Genomic DNA, 24,548 nt, shown 5'->3' with positions numbered 1-24,548 from the left:
ATCGCATATTTTAAAACACGAGATGTGCGCCTGTATTTTTATTTTTAGAGATTATTTTGAAATTTTAACGAAAGATTCTCCTATATAGTAAAGACAAGCATAGCGCATATTGTAAAAAATCAATAATGTGCGCATGCACAAACTGAATAAGTCATTTTTCTTATTTATGGAGACATTTTCTTGAAATTTTAACCACCAATGTTTCTAGTAAAGGCAAACATATCACATATCGTAAAATCAGGTGTGCGCATGCGCAATGCTAAGTTTCTTATTTATAAAAAATATTTATGCCATAACTTATTTTCCTTTGTATACATAAATAGTCCGCTACATAACCTTTCGGGAGGTACTGATCAATTTATGGAAAATGGGCCTTAAGGCGAAATGCTTTTTTTAAATTTTTTTATACATACTACCGAGGTATTCATCTTGTACAGAAACAAATCGCAAGGTAACTGTTAACATTAATATACAGGTCGAGTTTTTGTTCATTTCACTATGAGGATCTGGTTAACCGTAAGAGATAGAAAGTCTCTTAAGGGCAAAGTTATGCAGAATTTTATGCTGATTAATTTTCCCGTTTATAGTTTCTTGTAGCTCCACGAATAGCGAAGTTATGGCCAAAAAACCGAAAAATGTCATTTTCAAAAATGCGCTAGCGTTAATTTATTTTCAAATATATCAAAAAATAATTTTAACAAGCCCATAGTTATTTTTATTACTTGTTTCGAGTAAATCACATCAACTTTCTTATGGACGCCATATTGGATTTTTACGTTATTCCATAGAGAAAAAAATTACAAAACCATGATACTTAATAGTTCATTTGGGAATCAACCATGCATTTTTGCCTTGAAGTTTACAACGAACCTACTTCTTATGGAAAAATTCTGCATAACTTTTTTCGCTTAAGGTTTACTAGACCCCCATAGTGAAAATCAAATAAAAACTCACCCTGTAGATATGTGATTGGAGAAATCTGCTATACACGTAACGATTTCCACAGAAATTAAGTTACGATTAAATTTCCTACAATATGAAAAGGCAGTAGACGTCATGGACGCTTGAAATTTAAATCACCAACCCCCGTATACCAAATACGTGGTGCATCAAGCGCTCGTTATTCAAATATTTGACAGCGTCTCTTAGTGCATTTTACACATAGCGTTGCGCATCTTATGAACTACCCCCTCTATTAAAAGATGGGGAGATTGAACGCTAACCATTGGTAGCGACGATTTGGGGGAATATGTATTGATTTTAAATGCCTAGTTCACGTACTATTCTAATTTAAAAATGTGAAAGACTGATTTATTCGATACAGGGGAGAATTAAAATAAGTTTGTAAGAAATGATGCTGGGACGCAAACAAAGTATAAAGGGGGAGGCGGTACTGGCCGATTATGGCCCGGAAGAAGCTTTCAATGAGAGTGCCGATATAGAATGGGTCAACAAGGTAGATTGCCACTCGTCTTTAATTTTAATGACGTGGCAATTTTTTCAGAGATGGGTTAGACGAATAATGCGATTTTGTGCGCTTTTAAGTTTGGCTTCTGTCAGCTGCAACACGCCCAAGACATTCGAACGGTGGCCCCCTATGCAAACCGTAACGTTCGCCTGCGATGGTGTCGTTACAATTCTCTTCACTGCCGAAATGATTGCCAAAATGCACATTCGCGGAATCCTAAAGGTAGACCAATTATGCACTCGGTCCAATCCAATCCTGAAATTTCAGGGTGAAGTGCCATACCTAAAGGATCACTGGTGCCAATTCGACGCAAGCATGGTATTTTTCCTGTGGATCTCTGTGATTCTTCAAATGTTTGAAATGTTGGGTATCGTGCCAAGGTTTAGTTATTTGTCCATACTTAGAGCGCCGAGACCTCTGATTATGATAAGATTTTTGAGAGTTTTTCTGAAGTTTTCCATGCCAAAATCCAGGATAAATCAAATATTCAAGTAAGAATATATACAAAACAGATGAAAACCAATTTACGCCCAATTTCCAGACGGTCCAGCCAGCAAATTTACAATGTGACCTTATTCTTCTTATTTTTTATGTCACTATATGGATTACTGGGGGTACAGTTCTTTGGAGAGCTCAAAAACCACTGTGTACTGAACACCACAGACCCTAAGTAAGTCTATTTTGAGTATACGCCCCCTTTGAGAGTGTCAACTGAGTACTAACAAAATTGTTTACAGTTACATTACAATCAACAGCTTGGCAATACCAGACACATTTTGTTCCCTAAACCCTAACTCAGGCTACCAATGCCCTGCTGGGATGAAATGCATGAAACTGGAATTATCCCGATACATTATGGGTTTTAATGGATTTGACGAGTTTGGTAAAAACTAAAGTAAATGATGACAATGAAGCGATGCAAACGTTCTAGTTACAAGCTTCTTCACTGTGTATCAGGCGTCCTCACAAGAAGGGTGGGTCTTCATCATGTACAGGGCGATTGATTCCTTGCCAGGATGGCGCGCGGTTCTCTACTTCAGTACAATGATCTTCTTCCTCGCGTGGCTAGTTAAGAATGTATTCATTGCCGTAATTACCGAGACGTTCAACGAGATTCGTGTGCAATTTCAACAGATGTGGGGAGTAAGGCAACAAATTCAAAATAGCACAGCGTCCCAGGTACCCACGTAACACTGTTCGATGGCAGCAAATCTTTGCAGATACTTACAGGTGACGACAGGGGCTGGAAGTTGGTTACACTCGACGAAAACAAACATGCCGGATTAGCTCCAAATGTCTGCCACAAAATTCTTCGCTCTCCACATTTTCGACTGCTGGTAATGTGCATAATACTCGCCAATGGCGTTGTGACCGCCACCATGCATTTCAAACATGACGAAAGACCAAGAAGCGATTTTTACACCAAGTACTACTACATCGAAATAGGCTTTACGGTCGTGCTCAATTTCGAGACGATCTTCAAAATATGGTGCTTGGGATGGAGAGGATATTGGAAACATTCCATTCACAAGTTTGAACTTTTACTGGCGATAGGTACAACCATACACGTTATTCCGGGATTTTATATGTCTGGATTTACATACTTTCAGGTACGTAGATCAATGATAGTCCCAAAATGTATCAAGAACTGCTGTCTAGTGACGAAAAGCTTTGGTGCACTAATATATTAGGTAGTCCTATAGTCATATTGCGTAAAAGTATAAATTTGTAGGTACTAAGAGTTGTGCGACTAATTAAAGCGTCGCCTCTATTAGAAGACTTTGTATACAAAATCTTTGGCCCCGGGAAAAAATTGGGAAGCTTAATAATATTCACCATGTGTTTATTGATAATTTCGTCGAGTATTTCGATGCAGTTATTTTGCTTCCTTTGCGACTTCACGAAGTTCGAAAGTTTTACCGAAGCATTCATGTCAATGTTCCAAATTTTAACCCAAGAGGCTTGGGTTGAAGTAATGGACGAGACGATGTTACGAACACGCCCGACGCTGGCGCCTCTGGTGGCTGTGTACTTTATTTTGTACCATCTCTTTGTGACGTTGGTAATTAACTGGACTGTAACTGCTTAAGAAGACACAGCTTTTTTGCAGATCGTGCTCAGTTTGTTTGTTGCGGTTATTTTGGACAATCTGGAACTGGACGAGGACATCAAGAAAGTTAAGCAGTTGAAGTATAGGGAACAAAGCGCGGAAATTAAGGAGACTTTACCGTTCAGGCTGCGTATTTTTGAAAAATTTCCCGATAGTCCGCTAATGGTGCAGTTGCATAAAGTTCCCTCGGATTTTAGTGTACCAAAAGTAAGTGATTTTCCCAATCAAAAAGTGGGCCCAATTCATGACCGTTCCATAGGTTCGAGAAAGTTTCATGCGACAGTTCGTTTATGAAACAGAAGACGATCCCAATTCTGAAAACGTGGCGAAGAAAATTAGTGAAGAGGTTTTCGATTCGAAGGTCATCTATCGAAAGCAAAAACCTTTAAAGGTACTTTACAATTTGCCAAAAGTGCGCGTTGTGGATTCGAAATTAAAAAAGGCCTCAATCGCTCACATCGTAAAGTAATATTCGTCTGCCGCATTTTATTTTGCACAGCTGAAAAATGTAATTTTAGTGATTCAGATAATCAAAGACTAATGCTCGGTGACTCATCAATGATCCCAGTTCCCGGCACAAAAGGACCATTGAAGCCACAAGGGACAGTAAACAGCATTAAACAGTTTAAGTATAAAAAAGTTTAATATCTAATATCCGTACCTGTGGTGTTTTTAATTATTTGTGTGTTCACAAAGAAAAATTATGAGTTTTTTATCGTTTTGAAGGCGAAGGTAAGTGTGAATGAATGTGTAAAATCAGTTCATTCATCTTAATAACCTCGCCTATAATTCATACAGATTGCATTCGGGGGTTTTATAATGTTGAAATTGTATTGGTGTTACATTTGGGTAGTGAACTTTTTCTACTACCAAGATGTTTCTTACGGTTTTTTTACTTCCAGACAGAAATTAAAACTTTTCTAAATTTATACACTGTTGTGTAAACTGCAGGGGGGGGGGGGATCGTTTCTCTAGGTTGAAATAATGCCAACGATGAGAGCGAGCCACCCTGTAGTTGAAAATGTACTTGCTGTAAACGTAATTTAGATTTAGCATTAGAAGTTTCAGGCGGGACATCCTGTGCAATGTTTTAATTTATTTGTTTAGTCAAATGAACACAGAATTTACATTTAATTTGAAATCGACGTAACAAAGGAGTTTTATGTGTTCTGTACTTAAGTTAAAGCTATACATTTGCTACAATTTCTTTTCTGTACATATTGCTATGGCCCCACGTTGGGCGACAAATAAATAATGCTATGGCCCCACGTTGGGCACCAATAGATAAGGCTGTGCGCAAAGGCGTGCAGTCAACTACACCTCCCACAAAATACCTGTCCAGCTAGCTCAAACAAATCAAAATTGAAACTCTCCTCGTACATTTCCGGGCATCTGCTACAAAGAAAAATTCCAATATTGACCTAACTTAAAGTTTTAGGAGACTAAATTCCAAAGAATTTATTACCCAAATTTTGATTAATACCTGACACAATCTTTGAACACGAGAAGTAAATCTGACATGAAAACTGTATCCTGGTCGCACAATGGGTTCGTGTAAAAATACAATTAATTGATTGACAATGACAAAAATTTATTCTGAAATGCATTAAATATAAAAATTAAAACAAAATTCCTGCAAGAAAGGGAAGCTTACAATGCTTGTTATCCCCCTCCTCTCCCATGCGACGTTCGATAATTAACAATAAAAAATCTTAAAATCACTTACAGTTTTTCTTTAAAATAATCCAGATAATCTGCTCCTAAACACGTTTGCGATGAATACACAAACTGGATGACAAACTGCCATGTCGAATACACTTATGAACATTCCAGGTGACTGCTCGAAGGTTATTAATTTTTAACAAGGGAAACTTACCGAAGGCGTCACGGTGCACTAAAGCTGTATACTTTATTTCGACTTCACTAACTTTTTCCGTAAAACGGACAACAGGTTTTAAACTTCTCAGAACTTCTAAACTTCAGTTCTTCTGTACAGAATATTACTAGAATTACAACAAACTACGTCTTCAACTAATCAAATACGGTAAACTACCCGAATAGCAATAGCGTAAAGAGACGTACAATCTTTTCCAACCGTCGCACATCAGCTAGCAGCAACCTCCCCCCTGCCGTACTTAACGAAACCCCACTTCCATAATAGAATAATCTCCTCCCTCGGGTATTTACGAAAAATGCGCCAATTACCATTAGATTAGATGGCCGGCTGCAAAGGAACACATCCCCACTTATGCCGAAAGGAATGCGCACATCGTCGACCACCTGCATCTATCGTGATGGGCTCCAGAACACGTACAGTAATTAAATTACATCCGATAACACAAACTCATCGCAAACGACCAGACGTGCTAATGAACAAGCAAGTCTAAAAGGGGAAAACAACACAAAAACAGATATTCAAATGAAATGAACCAATTCTGTGCTTATTCGTAAACAACCCTCCCTCGATTTACTTTACTAAATTGAAAAACTTCTCATATACAGGGTGTCCCGTCATTATTTTTGGTGTTAAAACCGGTAGACGATGTTCACACAACAAAACTGTAAAAGAACATAAAACTCTGGATGAACACAAACGATCCACAAACTTGTTTTACCCATTCTCCTCTTTTTCACCATTTATCCCAGTTCTTGAATAATTGAATTCCAGTGTTTACCCTCTATTTGTTTCTTAACCAAAATTTTCAATTTTTTCTCTTCCCAAGTCTTTTGTGTTTTCCCTATCACAATGTTGCAATGTAGTATAAAGTATTCTATTCTTGTCACAGTAAAAAACAATCGCTATGTCTTCTGTGTGTAGCACCACCTGGTACAGGCATACAAATTTACTACAACAAAACACATTCAACGTGGTTTCTACTTTCAAGAGCTACGTACATTTGTCACTGATTTGGAACACAATGCGCACACGGCACAAGGACGTAAATTGAGTACGAACAAAAATTTTCTCGTAAAATCCCGAAACTTGAACTCTTCGTAAAACACTTTTTTTTTAAATTTCATGCACGCTTGTTGAAGGTCTTCCTCGAATTTTATATTGAATTTTTCACACATTCGAGTACGATATCCACAACAGTATTTGTTATGCCGGCCGGTTAGAATTTAACGTCTTTTATAAATGCAAGAATAACACTTTACACTTCTTTTTCCTTTTAATTAACCTCGTGATTTTGTTTTAGTAACCGCGCACTTAGAGAACGACTTATGTCTGCCTCTATCTATATCCTTTCTCCTTTTACTTTGTTATTTATAATTGCCGAAACGGACCCAACGCAATTCTCGGGACCGCGTCACCTTTTCAGCCAATCTGTGAGCCCCCACTTATCTACTATGCATTTTCAGCTCGGCAAAAGGGAACCACCGAAGTGGTTTGCTGCTATCTTGGTAAAAACACACGTATGCTAAATGCGCAGGTTTATGGCTAATAAACTACTATCCGCAGATTTTGTTCATGTATGAAATTTAAAAAGCAATGCATTAATGCAATTAATAATATTGTTTTCCTTTGGTAAGCAAGTGAATACCTAATAGTCCCAAATTTTCGACGCATTTCTAAGAGATTAAAATGCCTCCGACACAGATTTGTACTTTTGATCACAATATTGAATTGCTCTCATACGACTACCTTTTGTTGTATGGAAATGTATGGGCTATGAACTTTTTATACACCTCGACTGCATTCAAACTGACTTTCCGCTTGCACAATACATATGAAATTTAACAAACATATTCAATTCGAGATTTAAAAAAATTCAATTGCTTTGGCGATCTTCCGTTATACAATTAATCGTAGGGGTATTCTGTAGTATAAAAAAATAGTTTAAAGTCTCTCGTGTATATAATAGGCTGGTGGTCATTGCTCTGAAATGTTTATAGGTTTGGATCGAGGTCAATTAGGCGAAGTGTGAGAAGCGGATCCATAAAACTGAAACAAACATACGAACATCTAATGGAAAACGGCGACATTGGAGTAAATCGCATGAGTTCCGCACGCGCCAGACCTCACGACCTTGACATAAAGCTACTACAGGCGAAACGACAACAGGCAGAAATGCGACGGTACCATCACACTTTGCACGCCAATCTTACCATTTGGAAAATTCCAGAAATCAACGAGAAGAAGACCTCCGAGAAAATCATCCGTTCTTCGACACGCCTCTGTTTGCCGTGCCACGCGAGAGCAAATTTAGAAAGATATGCCAGTTGATAGTCTACGCCAGATACGATGCACGATTAAAAGATCCGATCACCGGCAAAGAGCGCAAAGTGAAATATAAGAGCTTACAGTAAGACTTCACGGATAAACTGCAGTCGCCCTTAATAAAATTGTTGCAGCAATTTTTTAGGACTGGTCACATACCTAGACTGGGTTATGATTACCATGACCACATTATCCTGCCTTTCCATGATGTTCGAAACGCCATACTATCGAGTGATGGAAAACGCGTCGTTACAAATTGCTGAGTATTGCTTCGTAATCTTTATGAGTATTGAGCTGGCGTTGAAAATACTGGCAGATGGGCTTTTCTTTACACCGAAAGCGTACATTAAGGACGTGGCGTCTGTTTTAGACGTGTTCATTTACATAGTAAGTGTGAACCCCCTACTCACGTTCTCTATTGAGCTCTTACAGGTAAGTTTGGTATTTTTGTGTTGGATGCCCAAGCGAGTCCCTCCCAATTCTGGCGCGCAACTGCTGATGATATTAAGATGCTTGCGACCATTGCGGATATTCACTTTGGTTCCACACATGCGAAAGGTGGTATACGAATTATGTAGAGGATTCAAAGAGATCTTGTTGGTAAGTCTCCATTCGTCAATGATCCAGTGAATGACTCGACTTTACAGGTATCCACATTGCTAATACTACTAATGTTCGTATTCGCCAGCTATGGTGTTCAATTGTACGGTGGACGGTTAGCTAGATGTAACGATCCGACCATTTTAAAGCGAGAAGATTGTGTCGGCGTGTTCATGCGTAGGGTGTTCGTAACGAAAATGAAGTTATTGCCTGGTGTGAACGAATCGTATCCGTCGATATTAGTACCACGTGTTTGGCAAGTATTATTCTACTGTTTGCGTTTCTTCTTCACTCGTAACTGTAGGGCAAATCCGAGGAGATTTAATTTTGACAATATTGGGGACGCCATGCTGGCACTTTTTGAAGTGTTATCTTTTAAGGGTTGGTTAGATGTAAGAGATGTGTTGATAAAGGCTCTCGGACCAGTAAGCATATTTGTTCAGTAGTTTGAAGAAGCATGTTGCTGTTTTGCATGTATTAGTTGTTACAGTAGGTATAGCAATTATCCTACATCTACGACAAACCGCTGAAGTTAATTGTAAAATGTTGCATGTGGCACTCTAACAATGTACGATTTTTTTTCCAAAATGGTTGAAGTTGATAACCCAAAAATACTCTTCAGATCCGAATCGAAAATTACTGATTACGCATCATCTCGCTATCAAATTGGGAAAGCCCTCAAATTGCTACCCCTTTGACAAAAAATAAACTCATCCCCGTCACCATGCTCTAAAAACGGTCTCCTCAGAAGTTCTTCGAAATTTTCAAAGTCGACCTCTCTAGCGGTTACTTTGTTCATACACGGTGTCCATTTTTCGAGTGCCACTATGGGGATCTCACTTATCTTAAGAGATAGAAAGTTGGTTAAATGGGGGCAAAGTTGCCAATTTTCGTGCTGAAGAAGAATCTGAAAAGACATTTCAAATATCTTCAATAGTTTTGAAGATATCTAAAAAAAACAAAAATTTCTGATTTTCGTTTTTATTTTTTTTTATGATAAACTAATCGTAGTAGACATTTCTAATTAATACATTATTCGGACACTTTTTAATGGAGATTTCAAATATGGCATCCTGTTTTTAATAACTCTCCAGATGACGGAGAAACACGTGGCAACTTTAGTTTTTCTTATGGGCGCCATTTTGAATTTTCACATTTTGGGATTACGTCTTTTTTTCTCTTTACAACGATATATCACACATGGTGGTTCAGTATCACATTTTTCCTAAAAATAAAATTTTTAATTTTTTGAGAAGAGTGCTTTGGAAAAACAAAACGTTCTTTTGTTGTGAACAAAAGGTTGACTTCACAGAATAAGACCTTCACAGAACAGAAACATAAATGGCGCTAAATTGTCACTGATTACAGCGTTTCCCGTGGTTGTACAGAGAACTATTTATCGCAGGCTCAAATATTTTTTGACAAAACCTGTAATTTTGCTCGTTACAGGAAATATACACATGGTTTTACACATGTCAATTTTGACTTTTGAAGGATTTAAAACATGAACAAGTTATGTGACCGTAAAAAGTGTTGTGTGGCGGATTGTAACGATAAAATATCAAAAAGGCATCGTTTAGCATATTTTGAAACGCGAAGAGGGTTGAAATGTGCTGTTATTTCTCTCTCCTATTTATGCAAGGTATGGAATTTATAAATTACCAACGGTATAGGTGCAAAAGGGTGTAGACTTGAGTTTTATATTTATATAGACGTAGATACTTATATTGTAAATTCGTTTTTTAAGATAATTCAACAACTTCCACCCTCGCTTCTCAAGTAACAAGTAAGCACCAGGATCAAGTTAACATTTCTTGTCAAAAACTTGTGTGACAATTTGCTGAAACGGTTTTATTACCTCTTGGAACAAAAAATTTAGTTCTCAAGATATTTTTAACAAACATTTAGTCCAAACAGCAATTAAAACCAAATATTTCGCACGACAAATTGGTATGTAAGAATCTTTCTGCAAAGTGTTAACATCTACCAAGCGTAAGTTCCACTCACTTCTGAGTTTTATATGTAATTTGTAAACGTGTAACTTAAGTTCTCTGTGTTAAATAATGTAATGTGATTGTATCTATAAATACACTTTAATTTAACAACTGTGTATTCTTTATCGATATTTATGATTTAAATCGAATTGGGGAAATTACTTCATGACTTTAGAAGCTGGTCACCAGATGGCGACACTCTGATTTTGATGCTTTAGTTCACAGCACACCCACCAGGGTCCGCCAAAATACCATACAAATTTGTAACATTACTGTTTCTATTCTGAGAAGGCCGTATTCTGTGGTTGACTTATTTCATGTCAATGTCATTTAGGTTTATGCTAGTTGTATTGCGAAAATGCCTTTTTCAAATGCAGATCAAAGAGATATGATCCAAATTTACTACACTTCTCTTCTCATCGAAATGCCCACATGACTGCTGCAACATACTTGCAGCGTTATCCAGAGGGGCAACAACCTAGTTTGAGGTATTTTTCTTTGCTGCATAAAAATTTGGGCGAATATGGTTCTTTTAAAAGATGTAGACAGCAATATGGTGATAGACTACCCAATGAATATGAGCAGGCAATTTTGCAAGCGGTTGAGATGAAAATCGAATTTCTACTTCGCTGACAACGCTGCAACCAGACAGATGGATCAAACTGTCAAACTTTTGTTGACAACAAAAGAACGTTTTGTTTTTCCAAAGCGCTCTTCTCAAAAAATGAAAAATTGTATTTTAGGAAAAATGTGATACTGAACCAGTATGTGTGATATATCGTTGTAAAGAAAAAAAAAGACGTAATCCCAAAATGTCAAAATTCAATATGGCGCCCGTAAGAAAACCTAAAGTTGCCACGTGTTTCTCCGTCATCTTGAACGTAATTAAAAACAGGATGCCATATTTGAAATCTCCATTAAAAAGTGTCCGAATAATGTGCTAATTAGAAATGTCTCCTACGACTAGTTTATCATAAAAAAATTAAAAACGAAAATCAGAAATTTTCGTTTTTTTGTCATATCTTCAAAAGTATTGAAGATATTTCAAATTTCTTTTCAGATTCTTATTCAGCACGGAAATTTGCAACTTTGCCCCCATTTAACCAACTTTCTATCTCTTAAGATAAGCGAGATCCCCATAGTGGCACTCGAAAAATGGACACCGTGTATAGGTTAAGATACCCGTTTCTACCTTAAAACCCTAACCGTACGACACAGGCGAAAACTAACAATTTTAAGGCACTTATGACAGATGGTCGCTTTAACCTTGAGATTTTTTGTTAAATGTACAAATTTTCCAGTAAAGGAAATTTTGTACGTGTACCGCTTCATAAAGAAAGAGAATGGAGCTAATATGCGTTAAGATAAGAACGAGTGTTCAAGCAGATAAGAATCGAAACGCTACAGTGTTGCCGGTTTTAAAAACCGTCGTGACGGAGTATGAAGGATGGTGTTTCTGCTATAGGCACCTCCACACGTACAAAAAAGAGAATGAATGCTTGGTCTTCGTTGGGGTCGTTTCAAAAGTCATCGTCATAAGTAAAAATCGGGGAGAGAAGGGCATTCTTAGTCAAAATTATATAAAAGAATCGTTAGCCGCAAAATCGGAAAAATTTGCCACCAATTTCGAGGGAACATTGGTAAACTATTCCAGCGAATAAAACAAATTTCAACTAATTAAATGCGAGAAACCTGAAGCACAGTTTGTTACTTATTCAAATGCGCCACTCATCTTCCGAAATTCATTTTCAACGAGTAACGAATGTTACCTAGCGATAAGAAAAGCTCCGAAGCGAATCCATGCAGGTCGAGTGCTGCATTTTTAGACCGCGTATTGCATTCTTCTGTACGCCATTTTTGAGATCATTTAAAGCCATATAATATTCCATAAATTTTTTTTAAATTTTATAATATTTCATTATTAAGTAAGATATTCGTTATTTTGTAATTTATTTTCTCTGTAAATGTGTTTTACTGTTGGGCAATACACGCTATTATTATTATTATCGCAAAAATTTGATTGTTAATTAAAGATTCGAACCGAAAACCGTATAACCGCTGTATGTTTGCGAGTCATTACATGATCGGATTAAAGTTCTCGCATTTAAATAAACTGTTACCACGAAAGCGTTGGAATGCTAAACGTTCATTGCGGATATAATTAGAGCAGTTGGACGATTAAAAACAAGTTTGCCAATCAAAACTGTGCACCTCTATGGTGTATACGGGGTTTTATGCGATCTACATTAAACGACAACCGCCAACCGGTACAAAAATTAAAGACAATTAATTCGTGCCTTTGTAGGGTGTCAAAACCTTAAGTTATATGGGTAATTTTTGACATTTCCACTGCGGAACATTGTTAATTATTCCAGTAAATAAACCAAATTTCAACTAACAAATCGCCAGAAGCCTGAAGGGGTTTAGTCCGCACTCAAATTGGTCAACCATCTTTCGAGATTCACTTTCAACGAATACCTAGCCAAATTTTTACCTCGCGATACAAAAGATCCCATTGTATTGTACAAGGCGTTCCCCAAAGGAGAAAATTTTGACTCGTCGATAAAAGTAAGTTATTTTGATTTTTTGCGCCGTGTAACCATAGGAGTCGGTTTTTTTTGGATATTGTTGTATATAAAGAATTTATGTTTAGTCATTCTAACATTCCTGAAGAGGACGACCCACCGGATTTATGCCCGTGAACAAATGTGTGTATTTTTAATTAATGATAAGTCGAGCCAGACCAAAGACATTGCTAGTTTTTTTTTTAAAAGAACCCAACTCTGACGCTGCAAAGCAAAAACTGTAGCTAGGAACTACCCACTAAGAAGTGTTCAACTTGAAACAGAGGCAGTAACCAGCTAAACGTTTCTGTGATTGTAGAAGAAGCGGCACGGTTTGAATGAAAACATTGAAAACGAAATTTTAAAATTCACACTCCTACCACTACATCGCATATGCTGTCAGGATCTTCAACTTTCCTGGTGGGCTTCCATTGATTTGTATAGACCCCATGACAAAATTGTCAGGTGTACAAACCCTTTAATCTAACAAACTATTTTATGACTATCAACTTCGATTCACCTTGTTCTCTATCTCCATTTGAATTTATAATGATATTGTTTTCGTTATTGGAAAGGACCTGTAGTAGAAAAATTAATGGTTACGTACATAAAAAAAATAATATAAACTTTTTCTTTCTGCTTTTAGGTTCACGCCATTTACATACACATTTACATCTTTCTTGGGTGCATGATTGGCTTAACATTATTTGTTGGCGTAGTTATTGCCAATTATTCAGAAAATAAAGGAACCGCACTTCTGACAGTTGACCAAAGGAGATGGTAAGTAGGTACCTAATTTGAGAGGTAGGGGTAGTTCAATTTTTATGTACTCCTAAAAGCCGATTGCCTCTAAGGAAATCTCTAGTCAATCTGCTCGATAGCTAAAGCAATTAACTTTATTAGGTACACGTTTTTGGACACTGACCGCCTCCGTAATTCCACTAGCTCTTTACTTTTTTTTTAAAAGATGCGGTAACTTCTTTCACAATCAAAAATGCTAGTGTATGGCTCTATTCTCTTTCTTACTATAACTTCGCCTTTTTTGTTGCCGAACAGAAAAACCGAAACGGATCCAACGTAAATCTCGTGACCAGCGTCTCTTCTTAGCCAATCCACGAGCTTGGATTTTTATCTACTTTACGTTGCCGCTAAGGAACAACAAAAAAACAACAATAAATCACAACAATAAAGAATTGTTATTGCGGGCTTTTATTGTTTTTTTTGTTACTTCAACAACCTCAAGAGTTCCGGCGCTTCCAGAAACGCAAAGTTTGACCCAATTATTTTAAAACCCTTGGTTCACTTGGAGAAAAATGTCCCCCTATACAGAGTCTTACATTTGAATTATGCCAAAATGTGTCGTTTGGAAATTACCCTTCAAAAGTCCCCAAAATTGCATTTCGTTTTTAATTGTTTTCTTGAAAATCATGCATAAGGCGCATCAAGAAAGATGGAACATCTTTAGATATGATATTGGAATCTGATTTTGGCAAAATTTAGTATTTGGTTTTCTTTTAACGCGAAAATGATGGATCTACGATCGGTTTTTGAAAATTAAAAAAAATGAATTGCAACTCTTGGGAAGACAATTGTAATGGGAGCCCGCTAGGCTATCTAAATTTTTGTTCGATTTTATATTTGGATAAAATTGCATATGTACTGCTTCATACGGATAGAAGGCGCGAGTCAGTCGGTTTTTACAAAGATATCATAAAACTTAACCAATTTCGTTGGTTCGGTCTAGACGAAGCCGACCTAACGAAAATTCGGGTCTGCTATTGGCTTAGAGAGGACGCTGTCGAGTGATTTGCGCTGGGTTCGTTTCAGAGTCGCTGCACCATAACATAAATATTAAACTAAAAGGAGAGGCAGACATCAGTCGCCATAGCGAATAGGTCGTCCGCTAAATTTTGCGGTTAGAAAAAAGTTATATCGAGACGTTATTAAAACAATTGTGAATTGTGAAAGAATAATATTAAATACGGTCTTAAAAAACGTAAAAGGTCATTGTAATCATGATGTCGCTAGTGTGCAGTTTATTTATTGCATTCATAAAGGACTATAATTTCAAGCGAGCTGATAAAAGTCAAAACGAAACACGGTTGATTTAAAATTTGATTGAACAAAAAGGACGCGAAATAATTTTAGTTCATTGACACGTAACCGTTTAGATGAACCTACTCATTGGGAAAATACATGACATCGCTATCGCGATATTGCATTTTGGCATTTAATAAACACTATTTTTATTCAATGATTTTGGGGATACGTTGATTTTGTATAGTAAATTTGAGCGACAGTGAATTACTTTGGTGTTGAGATCGCGCATAAAAAATGGAATCAGCTTTACACGTTCACAACTAACAACGTTCTGAATGTCACGCTCGCAGGTCGAAACATATAAAAGGGACAAATTATCAAAAGTGAAAATATTAATTATTTTTGCTTTTAGGTGCGATTTAAAGAAGAGATTGAAAATTGCGCAACCTTTACATTTACCACCAAGACCGGACGGTCGTAAATTTCGAGCTTTCATTTACGATATCACACAAAATATCAAATTTAAGCGATTAGTTGCGCTTATGGTGTTAGTTAACAGCTCTTTATTAGGCGTCACGGTAAGAACAGTTCGCAAAACCCTCGGCATTAACTTTGTTTATTACAGTGGGACGAAGAACAAGAGCGCACCGAAATTCTGGCAACTGTAGGGATTTCGTGTACGCTAATATTTGTAATAGAAGTAGTAATGAAAAATATTGCCTTTACACCAAGAGGATATCTGCAGTCTAGACGTAATCGTTACGACTTATTTGTAACTGTGCTTGGAGTTATGTGGATCATAATCCACGTTACTTTTAAGGTAATTTTCTCCCTCAAGAAGATCTTTTCAATATTGAGCATGGCCAGTTTTTGTGCTAAAGTAACTAAACATCATTTTCATGATTGCATTATTTCAGAGCGATTTAACTTACTTCATCGGTTTTATGGTGGTAATACTACGATTCTTCACCATAACAGGCAAACATGCAACACTAAAAATGCTAATGCTAACCGTAGGTGTATCCGTTTGCAAAAGCTTCTTCATCATATTCGGAATGTTTCTGCTGGTATTTTTTTACGCGTTAGCCGGCACAATACTCTTTGGAACTGTTAAATATGGCGAAGGCATTGGAAGGTAGGTACCAGTGTGGTGTAAGGAAGACTATAATGTCAATTCTATTTTTTAGGAGAGCAAATTTCGAGTCTCCCGTGACTGGAGTGGCTATGCTATTTCGTATAGTAACAGGCGAAGACTGGAATAAAATTATGCACGATTGCATGATTCAACCTCCATACTGCACACCGGCAGATAATTACTGGCAAACTGACTGCGGCAACTTTACCGGTTCCTTGGTTTATTTCTGTACATTTTATGTCATAATTACTTACATCGTGCTCAACTTGCTCGTGGGTGAGTACTCACTATCTGTCACTCAGTCTTCAAGTTACCATAAACCACAGCCATCATCATGGAGAACTTTTCCCTGTTTTACTCTAACGAAGAGGATGCCTTACTGTCGTACGCGGATATTAGGAATTTTCAAAATACCTGGAATATTGTTGACATACATCAAAGAGGTGTCATTCCAGTGCGACGCGTCAAATTCATTCTGCGCCTCCTAAAAGGACGCCTAGAAGTTGACCCTCAAAAGGATCGTTTGCTGTTCAAGCACATGTGTTACGAATTGGAAAGGCTGCACAATGGCGAGGATGTTACATTCCACGATGTTATCAAGTGAGTGAAATTTGCGTGGATTAAACCTATTTGCGCAATTTTAGCATGCTATCCTATCGGTCGGTTGACATACGGAAAGCTTTACAGTTAGAAGAATTGCTTGCCAGAGAAGAGTTCGAGTACATTATTGAGGAGGAAGTTGCGAAACAAACCATACGAACATGGCTTGAAGGTTGCTTGAAGAAAATACGATCAACTAATGTGCGTACAAGTGACCCAAATACTCGAGTAATAATTTTATTAAAGGAACAGCAAAATAGCTTGATAGCTGGATTGAGGGCGACCAATGAGACGATACCACCGACCGATACAACAATTGAAATGAAAAATATCAGCCCGGATCGTGAAAGTGAGGTGGATACGAAGGTAATTCCACGTGGAGCGACTCATAGTGATTTTTGCGTTTAGGAAAGCGAGATCGCTGCAAGAAAGGCGAAGGTAGTTGCTCTTCCCCGTTCCGATAGCATAGGAAGCAGTTCGGGTCGTAAATTTTTGGCGCCCACCTTGTCCGATCCTGCCGCCCGTATAGAAAAGGAAAGAATTACGACGAAGAAGAAAAACAACAGACAAACTGGTAACGTTCCATCGATGTTGCTGTGATGTATATTAATTTTTTCAGCGACGAATAAAAATTTACCACATTTAAATGAGGGTACAGAAACATCACGAGTACCGAGAGATATATCCAGTAGTAAGGCCAGTGTGCCTAAGATCTCAAACACGGCGCACGAGATTCGTGATTGGTGGAATGAACAGCTTGCCTATGTTTCCGATACTAGTGATGATGACTAGGGTGATCAAGTCTCCAGTACAATTTCATACATTGGCTATATTCTGTAATGTGTCCAATAAAAAAATGTTGTGAAATGTAGTGTGAGTGAGTAATTGTTTAGGTTTATAGTTTGCACTATTGGCCGTTTTGCTTTTATCTCCGCCACGACGAAAATATCGATATTGACGCAAAAATTACTAATTTGAAAAAATACAGCAGCGTTATCCGCCTCCAAAATTCCAAAGAACGGATTAACAAATTTTTGATTAACACCTAAAGTAATTTAGGGTACGAAAGAAAACAAATTAAACATAAAAACGCTTATTTAGCTACAGGCAATCACAATCATTTTTAGTTTAAACAAATTTATTTGATATAAAACATTCAAACTGAAAAAAAAACAGGCACTCAGGGCCATAATAACACATACCACGCTACAAGCGATTGATAGACGATTAAAAAAACTTTATTTTTTGATCTATGGTTTGCTTGTGCGATAGGAGAATTAAAGATGAATACTACTGGCATTTGTCACTTGTACTTTCCGTGTTAAATTAATTGAAATCGATGCTTGGATTAGAGCGATGCTTTTGATGTTGTTTTATGTACATGCAATTTATCATTTTACGAGTTGGTTTAGATTAATTTTTCGTAGATGTAATTTTGTACTAAACTGATTTATCATGTTTTCCACTTGAATTTATGATATATTATGTGTTTTGTTTTAATGAATTTGTTTAACTGCATTTGATTCGATTAGCTGATTTTTACGTACAATTTGAGATGTTTTATCTGTGTATTTTCTCTTATTTTGTTGCAGTAGTTGATTTATATTATGTATTGTGTGGGCCATGCCGGAGTTTTTGTCCCGAAGAAGGTTTCCCTGTTTGTGCGTAATATATTTTATTTGTTCTTGTCGTCTGCTACGCACAACATTGGGCATTTTATTCAATTCCCTTTTCAATTACGTCTCACGTCCCAACGCATGAAAGAAGTATACACATAGTAAAACCCATTCGTACCCAGTCCGAGCCGACTGCTACCGAGATTCAAAAGTGTCGGGAACTCGAAAGTAAGGTGGCTTTGCTCGTACACCTAATTTCCGGTCAACTGCGATACTCTTTAAACAGAGCTCTACACAAACACCAGATGATAATGCTTCGACACTTCACTTCTTTACTTTTGCTTTACTGTCGATCTAAACGACACATTCACTTTTGATGTAGGTAATTTTAGACGACGTAATATAGAGGCTTTTTTATAGTGGTAGAAAACTTCACTTTAACAAGGAACTTGAAGACCTTACAGAATGCCTTCACATAAGCGATAACTGCTCGAATTACACATACCTAGATTACTTCTTCCTAAACGTGAACCATGTCAGCTCACTAGACGAATTAAAATCTCTTTAAACACTCTCTAAACTTTGTTCTACGACAAACTACAAACAAAACAAGACTGACTGTCTTTTCAAAAAAAAATTCGATTACGGCGGACTGCCAAATACCAAAAGCGCCCACCAAATAAAAAGCATCCTTTCACGTACCTTCCGCCTCAACTCCTGTATCAAAATATCTGCGCTTATCTATAACTAGCTTTATGCAGCTATGTCGAACTCTTATCGCACTGACCGGAGATAAACTTTTACAATAACAACACGCAATTATTTCCAAATGTCCCTACCTTTTTAACAAGTACCTACTTTAAATTTACAATTACAAATCAAAACAAATCTGACACAAAATAAAACATTTACGTCGAACTCAAATAATATGAACGAGTCCTGTTCTGTTCAATCTAAAATTAACGACCACATTTAAACTTTAAACATTGAAATTCAATTTAAACATAATGTTTTGGATTGGTTCGCATTGCGTGGGGGAAAACGCCGTGTTGATTTGTTGACATCACGCCATGTTAATTTTACCGATAATTGTGGTGTGATGCCTATCAGCTACCATATGTCCCACCACAATATAATAGAATTCACAACTCGAAATAAATTGACAGGTTGCCTGAGAAGGGCATTGAGTTTGCGTTTTTCTGAACAATTGTTTATATCATTGTGCGTAAGACTTTGGGATGATTCATAACTCAATTTTCAGTATAATATTCGTTCAAATTGTGTATAAATTTTAAGAGAGATTTTTCAATTACGCTTCATATGTTACATGTAATTGTTTCTGTTGTTTAAATTGTAACTTAAAACGTGTACATGAAAAATAAAGCAGACGACGTAATACCTGCATTTGACAATATATTTGAAGATATAATTCAGGTAACTTATCAATTTTAATTTTTATGGGATAGTTAAAATTGGTGCTTTATCTGAGCACAACGTTCCCAAATTTTCTTATCATAAATTTACCCAAATTTAAGTTTTGCATACACGAATACCACCATCATTTCATTACCACATAATACCATTGAATGAGTAACTATCATTATAAATTCGATCAATGATAATACAAATTAAGTAGGTACCTACATAAGAGTAGGTGTAAAAGGCATAGGATCTGTATACATAGGTCGTGTTAGTGCTTACTATTTAGTATAGTTCACTGTTTATGTTATATAATAAAACTACATACCTTCAGGAATCCTTTAAATAAGGTACCCACTTGTTCAGTACCATCAAATATCTTGAGGAATGGTGAGGGAGATAGTTTTGATATCTTTAAAAGTTCATTGAAAAAGAAATAATACTTGTAGTATAAAACTTACTTAATGGTTCTTCTATAACGAAGCTACAAAAGGGGTATGGCTGAAGACACTCTTTTCACTATCTTGTGTTGGTTGACTTTCCATTACTTGGCACTAGAAACCTGCAAATATTTAATTTTCTGTTAATATTGCTGTGCATTTTACATTGAAACAAATGAAACGGTCACCTCATAATTTGTCAGTGAAAATGACTTGAAGAACTTAAAACATTTTAACACAACATTTAATTACTTCATTAGAAATCACTTTAAAAAAATGTTGAACATTGGAAATGTTTATGATTTCGTAATGGTACAAAGGTACGAGTTTCAATCAAGGCCAAAAGACAACGTTGTCACATCACGTAACGATTGCATCGTACTTTGCCGTGATCGGTAAGTTAAGGAAAAGTTTTACTTAATAGTGCGCAATTGTTTTGTTAATTCCCATTTAAAATTCTCGCACATCTTCTTTGATAGTATTACAAGCATTTTATGAAGTCAATGTTCCGCGCGAGTAACAGTTATTTGTGTTTAACATATGGTACCTATTATAAGGTTATCATTTCCGATGGTTGCATGGATTGCGAAATCTGTGAATTTTGTTTACCAAATATACCATTCGGCTTACCCAAAATAACTGAAACTCAAAATGACTGGGTTCGTGAACATGTGACAATTTTTTTAAAATTACAATAACTTTAAATCTAAAATTAACTTCAAAATTTAATCTACCCTGAACAAATTTAATGTTCATGAAATAGAAAAATGTCACTTACTTTGCTGTATGTGTTTGTAAGTTTTCCCACGTCTGTTAAGCGCAGCTAGTAATCATTGTGTATGACCATTATTTTACAGTGTGCCTAAACAATAACACCTGCAAATTTCATTTAATTTAAACGTCTGATCAAATTAAATAAAGCAATCATTTTGAGTGCCCGGCAATGGCGTGACCAGTCCTTAAAGAACATAAACAAAACACAAGTTAAAATTATGCGTGATACAATAAATAATAAAGGAAGCATTTGTTGAATAATAAACAAGATTAGTAGTATAAAAATTATATTTTACAAGTATAAAATCTTGTATGTCTAAAAACCGGACGCTACTGTGTCCCACCATCATTCACAGGGATACTTTGACTTCGTTAAATTTCTGACCCAGCAGTTTCATTACTTGTCCATGGTTAAGCTGTGGCGTTTTGTACGTGGCATAATTGTCCTTGACAAACAGCGCGAAACCAGATGGAGCTTTCTTCGGTGTTGCTCGAACACTTTTTGTTTCGCCTTCTTTGTTTGTTTTATTCAAGAACACTTCGAATTTTCCATAGCAATACCCGCAGCACTTCCGTTCAACGTCCAACGATTTTGTATGGCGACCAATGCTAAATTTAACATAGCATTAAAAGATCGACACTAGATGATGGAAAAAACCTGTATCCACAATCTATGCATTGATATGTGTACTTGGTATTGATAACGTAATCATGGCATCGTTTAATTGGCGGTAGCTCAGGAAAGACGGTTATAGCCTTGGTAGCCCTATAACGAAGCAATAATAAACCACGAAGCATAGGAAGACCTACCAAGCTTTCCAAAACTCTCCGTGCCCGTTGTCCACACCATTTATAATCCACGTAGCAGCATGGCACAACTCATGAATTAAAGTATCCCTTAATCGATTACAGGCGTCCACTACCTTCGTTGATAAAACGATTCGAGCCTTCCTTTCGATGATGCCTGTGCGTCTTGTTATTTTTCTGCAGTAACAAAAACCTGCGGTCCGTATCATTTTATCATTCCATTCGAGAGGAGTATCTTCGGGAATTTTATTATCAAACACTTTTTCATTGTACAATTTAAACAACCTCGTTAATAATTCGTTTTTGAAATTTTTGAAATTATTTCGAAAGAGTCTGGCCGATGGATCGCATTGTGAAATCTTCACAGTACCTGAAAAAATTATCGTTTGTGATGTCCCATTGATTAATTCGCGCTTTCAAGTTCGCTTTCCGCCGACCGTATTTTTAAATGCTTCAAAAATTACACAACATGTAAAAAACTGTTTTGTGCAAATAGATCGTGTAATTTATTTAATTAAAACTGCGAGACGGCATAATGTCTACCTTAACCAGTTTAGAAATAATAATCATTCAACGGTAATGCGAACGATATCGCGTAAATTATGCACATTGACATACTTATTATTCCTAAACGGCTTAAGATAGGTATATGCTGTTGCGAAATTTGTTGTAGAAAATTTAATCCCCTCTTTGGGCTTTCTCTGTGTTTAAAATTGCATGCTCGCGAGCGTGATTTACGTAAGAAAACACAATATGGAAGTCTGATAGACTGAGACTAAACTGGCATCGATCATACTTCGGTTATTTAGCACAGTGCTACACATAGAGTGCTCCACATATAACCTACTCACTTGATAATGATGCCAAAAAACTTTGACACGAATTCGTTTTATATGTGTTGGCTGGTACAGGTATAGGCTTCAAAACAGATTGCTTCAATTTATTGTTATCCAAGCTGCTAAGCGGCTCTTTTTTCTCATTACTTCTGACCTTTGTAGCTTTACCATCCGCCTTACTTGTAGGTTTAGTAACACCTACATTTTCCTTTGATGGCTTTGTAAACTTTCGCTTACTGCCTTTTGAACTACCAGTTGCGCTACTATTAGAGCTTTGTCCAGAGTTGCGAGAATGCGTATTTTTATTGTCAGCATCGAACCACGACTTTAATGAAACTCCTATATTGGTATTCTCTTCTGAACTGTCTGAATCGCACAAATTTTGAACAATTTTGGTCCAAGGTGAAATACCAGCTTTACCTTTGCCTCTTAGTTCACTAAAAGTAAACATCCAGAACTATGTTACACATCAGGGGTTAGCCACTAAAAATTGTTTGGTAAGTGTGGTAAATGTCAAGTAGTTCGGGCGACAATTTTGAGATCTTAACTTCTAACAGCGAATCTTGAGACATTTTGGTGACAAGTGTTTTTAGGGTAATTAGACCTTGCTGAATCCGATTTTTCCTGTCACCACCTCGAAATCCTGCTACTAAAGTCTCAAATCAAGATGGCGCCCAAAATGGCGACTAAAATTCACTATAAGATCCTTTTCTTGTCATAAACAAAAATATTATCATGATTTTTATCTAGTACATACGTTTTATTATTTATTACTATTTTATAAAAAAAAATGTGTAGCCGAAAAAATCAAGATGGTGGTCAAAATGACGGTAGAAACTTATGTTAACTAATTTCTTTAATTGTGAAGAAAAAATTTGCATTTTTTTATATGGAGCCACCCCCATATATACAGATAGGTTAAAATGAGTTTGTCTACCCACCATTTTTAATAATAATTTACGAAACAAATAAATCAAAATGGTTCCCGAAAAACCGGTATTTTGATGACTATGATATTTTAATAGCAAATTATCGAAATTTGCAGAGAAGTATTAATAATTTAATTTTACAAATAAAACGCCAAATATTGTTTACACAGTTTACATGCGCGTAACTACCTAAGGGCCTTTCAGCACGGCGACAACCAAGGCGCGCAACATTATGAGCTGGCTAGTTTCAAAAATGTGCTACATTCTTGACAGAACAGCTTCCTAGCTCAACTCTTCACCGTTTAACGTTTTCGCACGTTTGTTTTACTCTTACATTTGCAAAATTTTAACGAAATCATAGTAACCGTTTTTTTTAAGTTTATTAGTTTTTTAACTTTGACATTTTTTTTTTCAGTTTTTTTTATAATAAATCCTGGCAAAATTTTTGTAGGTTATACACAGTCTTTAAAATACTTTAATAAAAATTTTAAGTTACTATTTGAAAAAAAACTTCGATGCCGTTGCGGCGCTCCAAAATTTTTTTTCAAAAATCCGGCCCGTTATTTTTCGTTTCCGTATGGCTAACATACATACCCAAAATTTGAACAAAATCCGTCGAGCCGTTATCTCGCACGCACGTACATACATACAGACGGAAATACTTATTTGTACAACTAGAGAAGAAAGTGGAGTTTTTCAACTCGAGTTCAAAGTTTGACACATAAGCGTAACGAGAGTTGAAAAACTCGACTTTCTTCTCTAGTTGTACAAATAAGTATTTCCGTCTGTATGTATGTACGTGCGTGCGAGGTAACGGCTCAACTTCTCAAGTTTTACGCATAATTTTTTCTGACACTACAATTAGAATTGAAAAAATTATCGTATGCAATAATGAAGTTTGGCACATAACAATCGAGATACGAGTATGTTTCAATTTTAAATGTCATTATTAAGATTAACGCAACAATTGTTTTTTACTTTCACATCAAAAATTACA

The 24,548-nt window shown here is 36.5% G+C and overlaps 2 protein-coding genes and 1 long non-coding RNA gene across 8 annotated transcripts; 1 reads left to right on the top strand and 2 right to left on the bottom strand.

Moving 5' to 3' along the window:
• The first annotated feature begins 1,351 nt into the window (after positions 1 to 1,351).
• Positions 1,352 to 17,601, top strand: LOC116171273 (sodium leak channel non-selective protein-like). 6 transcript variants are annotated; one of them, XR_004145419.1, is made up of 27 exons: positions 1,352 to 1,456; positions 1,505 to 1,690; positions 1,736 to 1,959; positions 2,010 to 2,138; positions 2,206 to 2,351; positions 2,400 to 2,647; positions 2,689 to 3,078; positions 3,201 to 3,530; positions 3,579 to 3,785; positions 3,838 to 4,043; positions 4,097 to 4,207; positions 7,473 to 7,655; positions 7,703 to 7,882; positions 7,932 to 8,184; positions 8,230 to 8,397; positions 8,445 to 8,653; positions 8,702 to 8,822; positions 13,602 to 13,735; positions 15,408 to 15,573; positions 15,621 to 15,815; positions 15,913 to 16,130; positions 16,183 to 16,406; positions 16,457 to 16,730; positions 16,775 to 16,931; positions 16,977 to 17,079; positions 17,139 to 17,304; positions 17,350 to 17,491. XR_004145419.1 is itself a non-coding variant. In XM_031488016.1 (27 exons), exons 1-27 carry the CDS (start codon positions 1,352 to 1,354, stop codon positions 17,520 to 17,522), a joined length of 5,211 nt encoding a protein of 1,736 aa, XP_031343876.1. In that variant the 3' UTR covers positions 17,523 to 17,601. The 6 variants fall into 6 exon arrangements, 4 of the variants coding, with proteins under 4 accessions (XP_031343876.1, XP_031343875.1, XP_031343874.1 ...); XM_031488016.1 differs by having other exon boundaries at positions 16,977 to 17,084; positions 17,350 to 17,601; XM_031488015.1 differs by having other exon boundaries at positions 16,977 to 17,096; positions 17,350 to 17,522.
• A 2,291-nt stretch (positions 17,602 to 19,892) lies between these two features.
• On the bottom strand, positions 19,893 to 20,633 carry LOC116171455. Its single transcript, XR_004145451.1, has 3 exons — positions 20,394 to 20,633; positions 20,227 to 20,327; positions 19,893 to 20,177 (listed from the first exon to the last, which is right to left on the bottom strand). It is a non-coding gene; the product is annotated as an uncharacterized LOC116171455 (long non-coding RNA).
• Positions 20,634 to 21,253: 620 nt separating this feature from the next.
• Positions 21,254 to 23,324, bottom strand: LOC116171453 (acidic repeat-containing protein-like). The gene is made up of 4 exons (XM_031488312.1): positions 22,638 to 23,324; positions 21,790 to 22,156; positions 21,638 to 21,745; positions 21,254 to 21,588 (listed from the first exon to the last, which is right to left on the bottom strand). Exons 1-4 carry the CDS (start codon positions 23,071 to 23,073, stop codon positions 21,330 to 21,332), a joined length of 1,170 nt encoding a protein of 389 aa, XP_031344172.1. The 5' UTR covers positions 23,074 to 23,324; the 3' UTR covers positions 21,254 to 21,329.
• Positions 23,325 to 24,548: the final 1,224 nt, after the last annotated feature.

This window comes from Photinus pyralis, unplaced genomic scaffold (assembly GCF_008802855.1).
Source record: "Photinus pyralis isolate 1611_PpyrPB1 unplaced genomic scaffold, Ppyr1.3 Ppyr1.4_LG5, whole genome shotgun sequence".
Classification (NCBI taxonomy): domain Eukaryota; kingdom Metazoa; phylum Arthropoda; class Insecta; order Coleoptera; family Lampyridae; genus Photinus; species Photinus pyralis.
The sequence above is the reverse complement of the archived record's forward strand: the minus strand, read 5'-3'. Positions and strand labels throughout refer to the sequence as shown.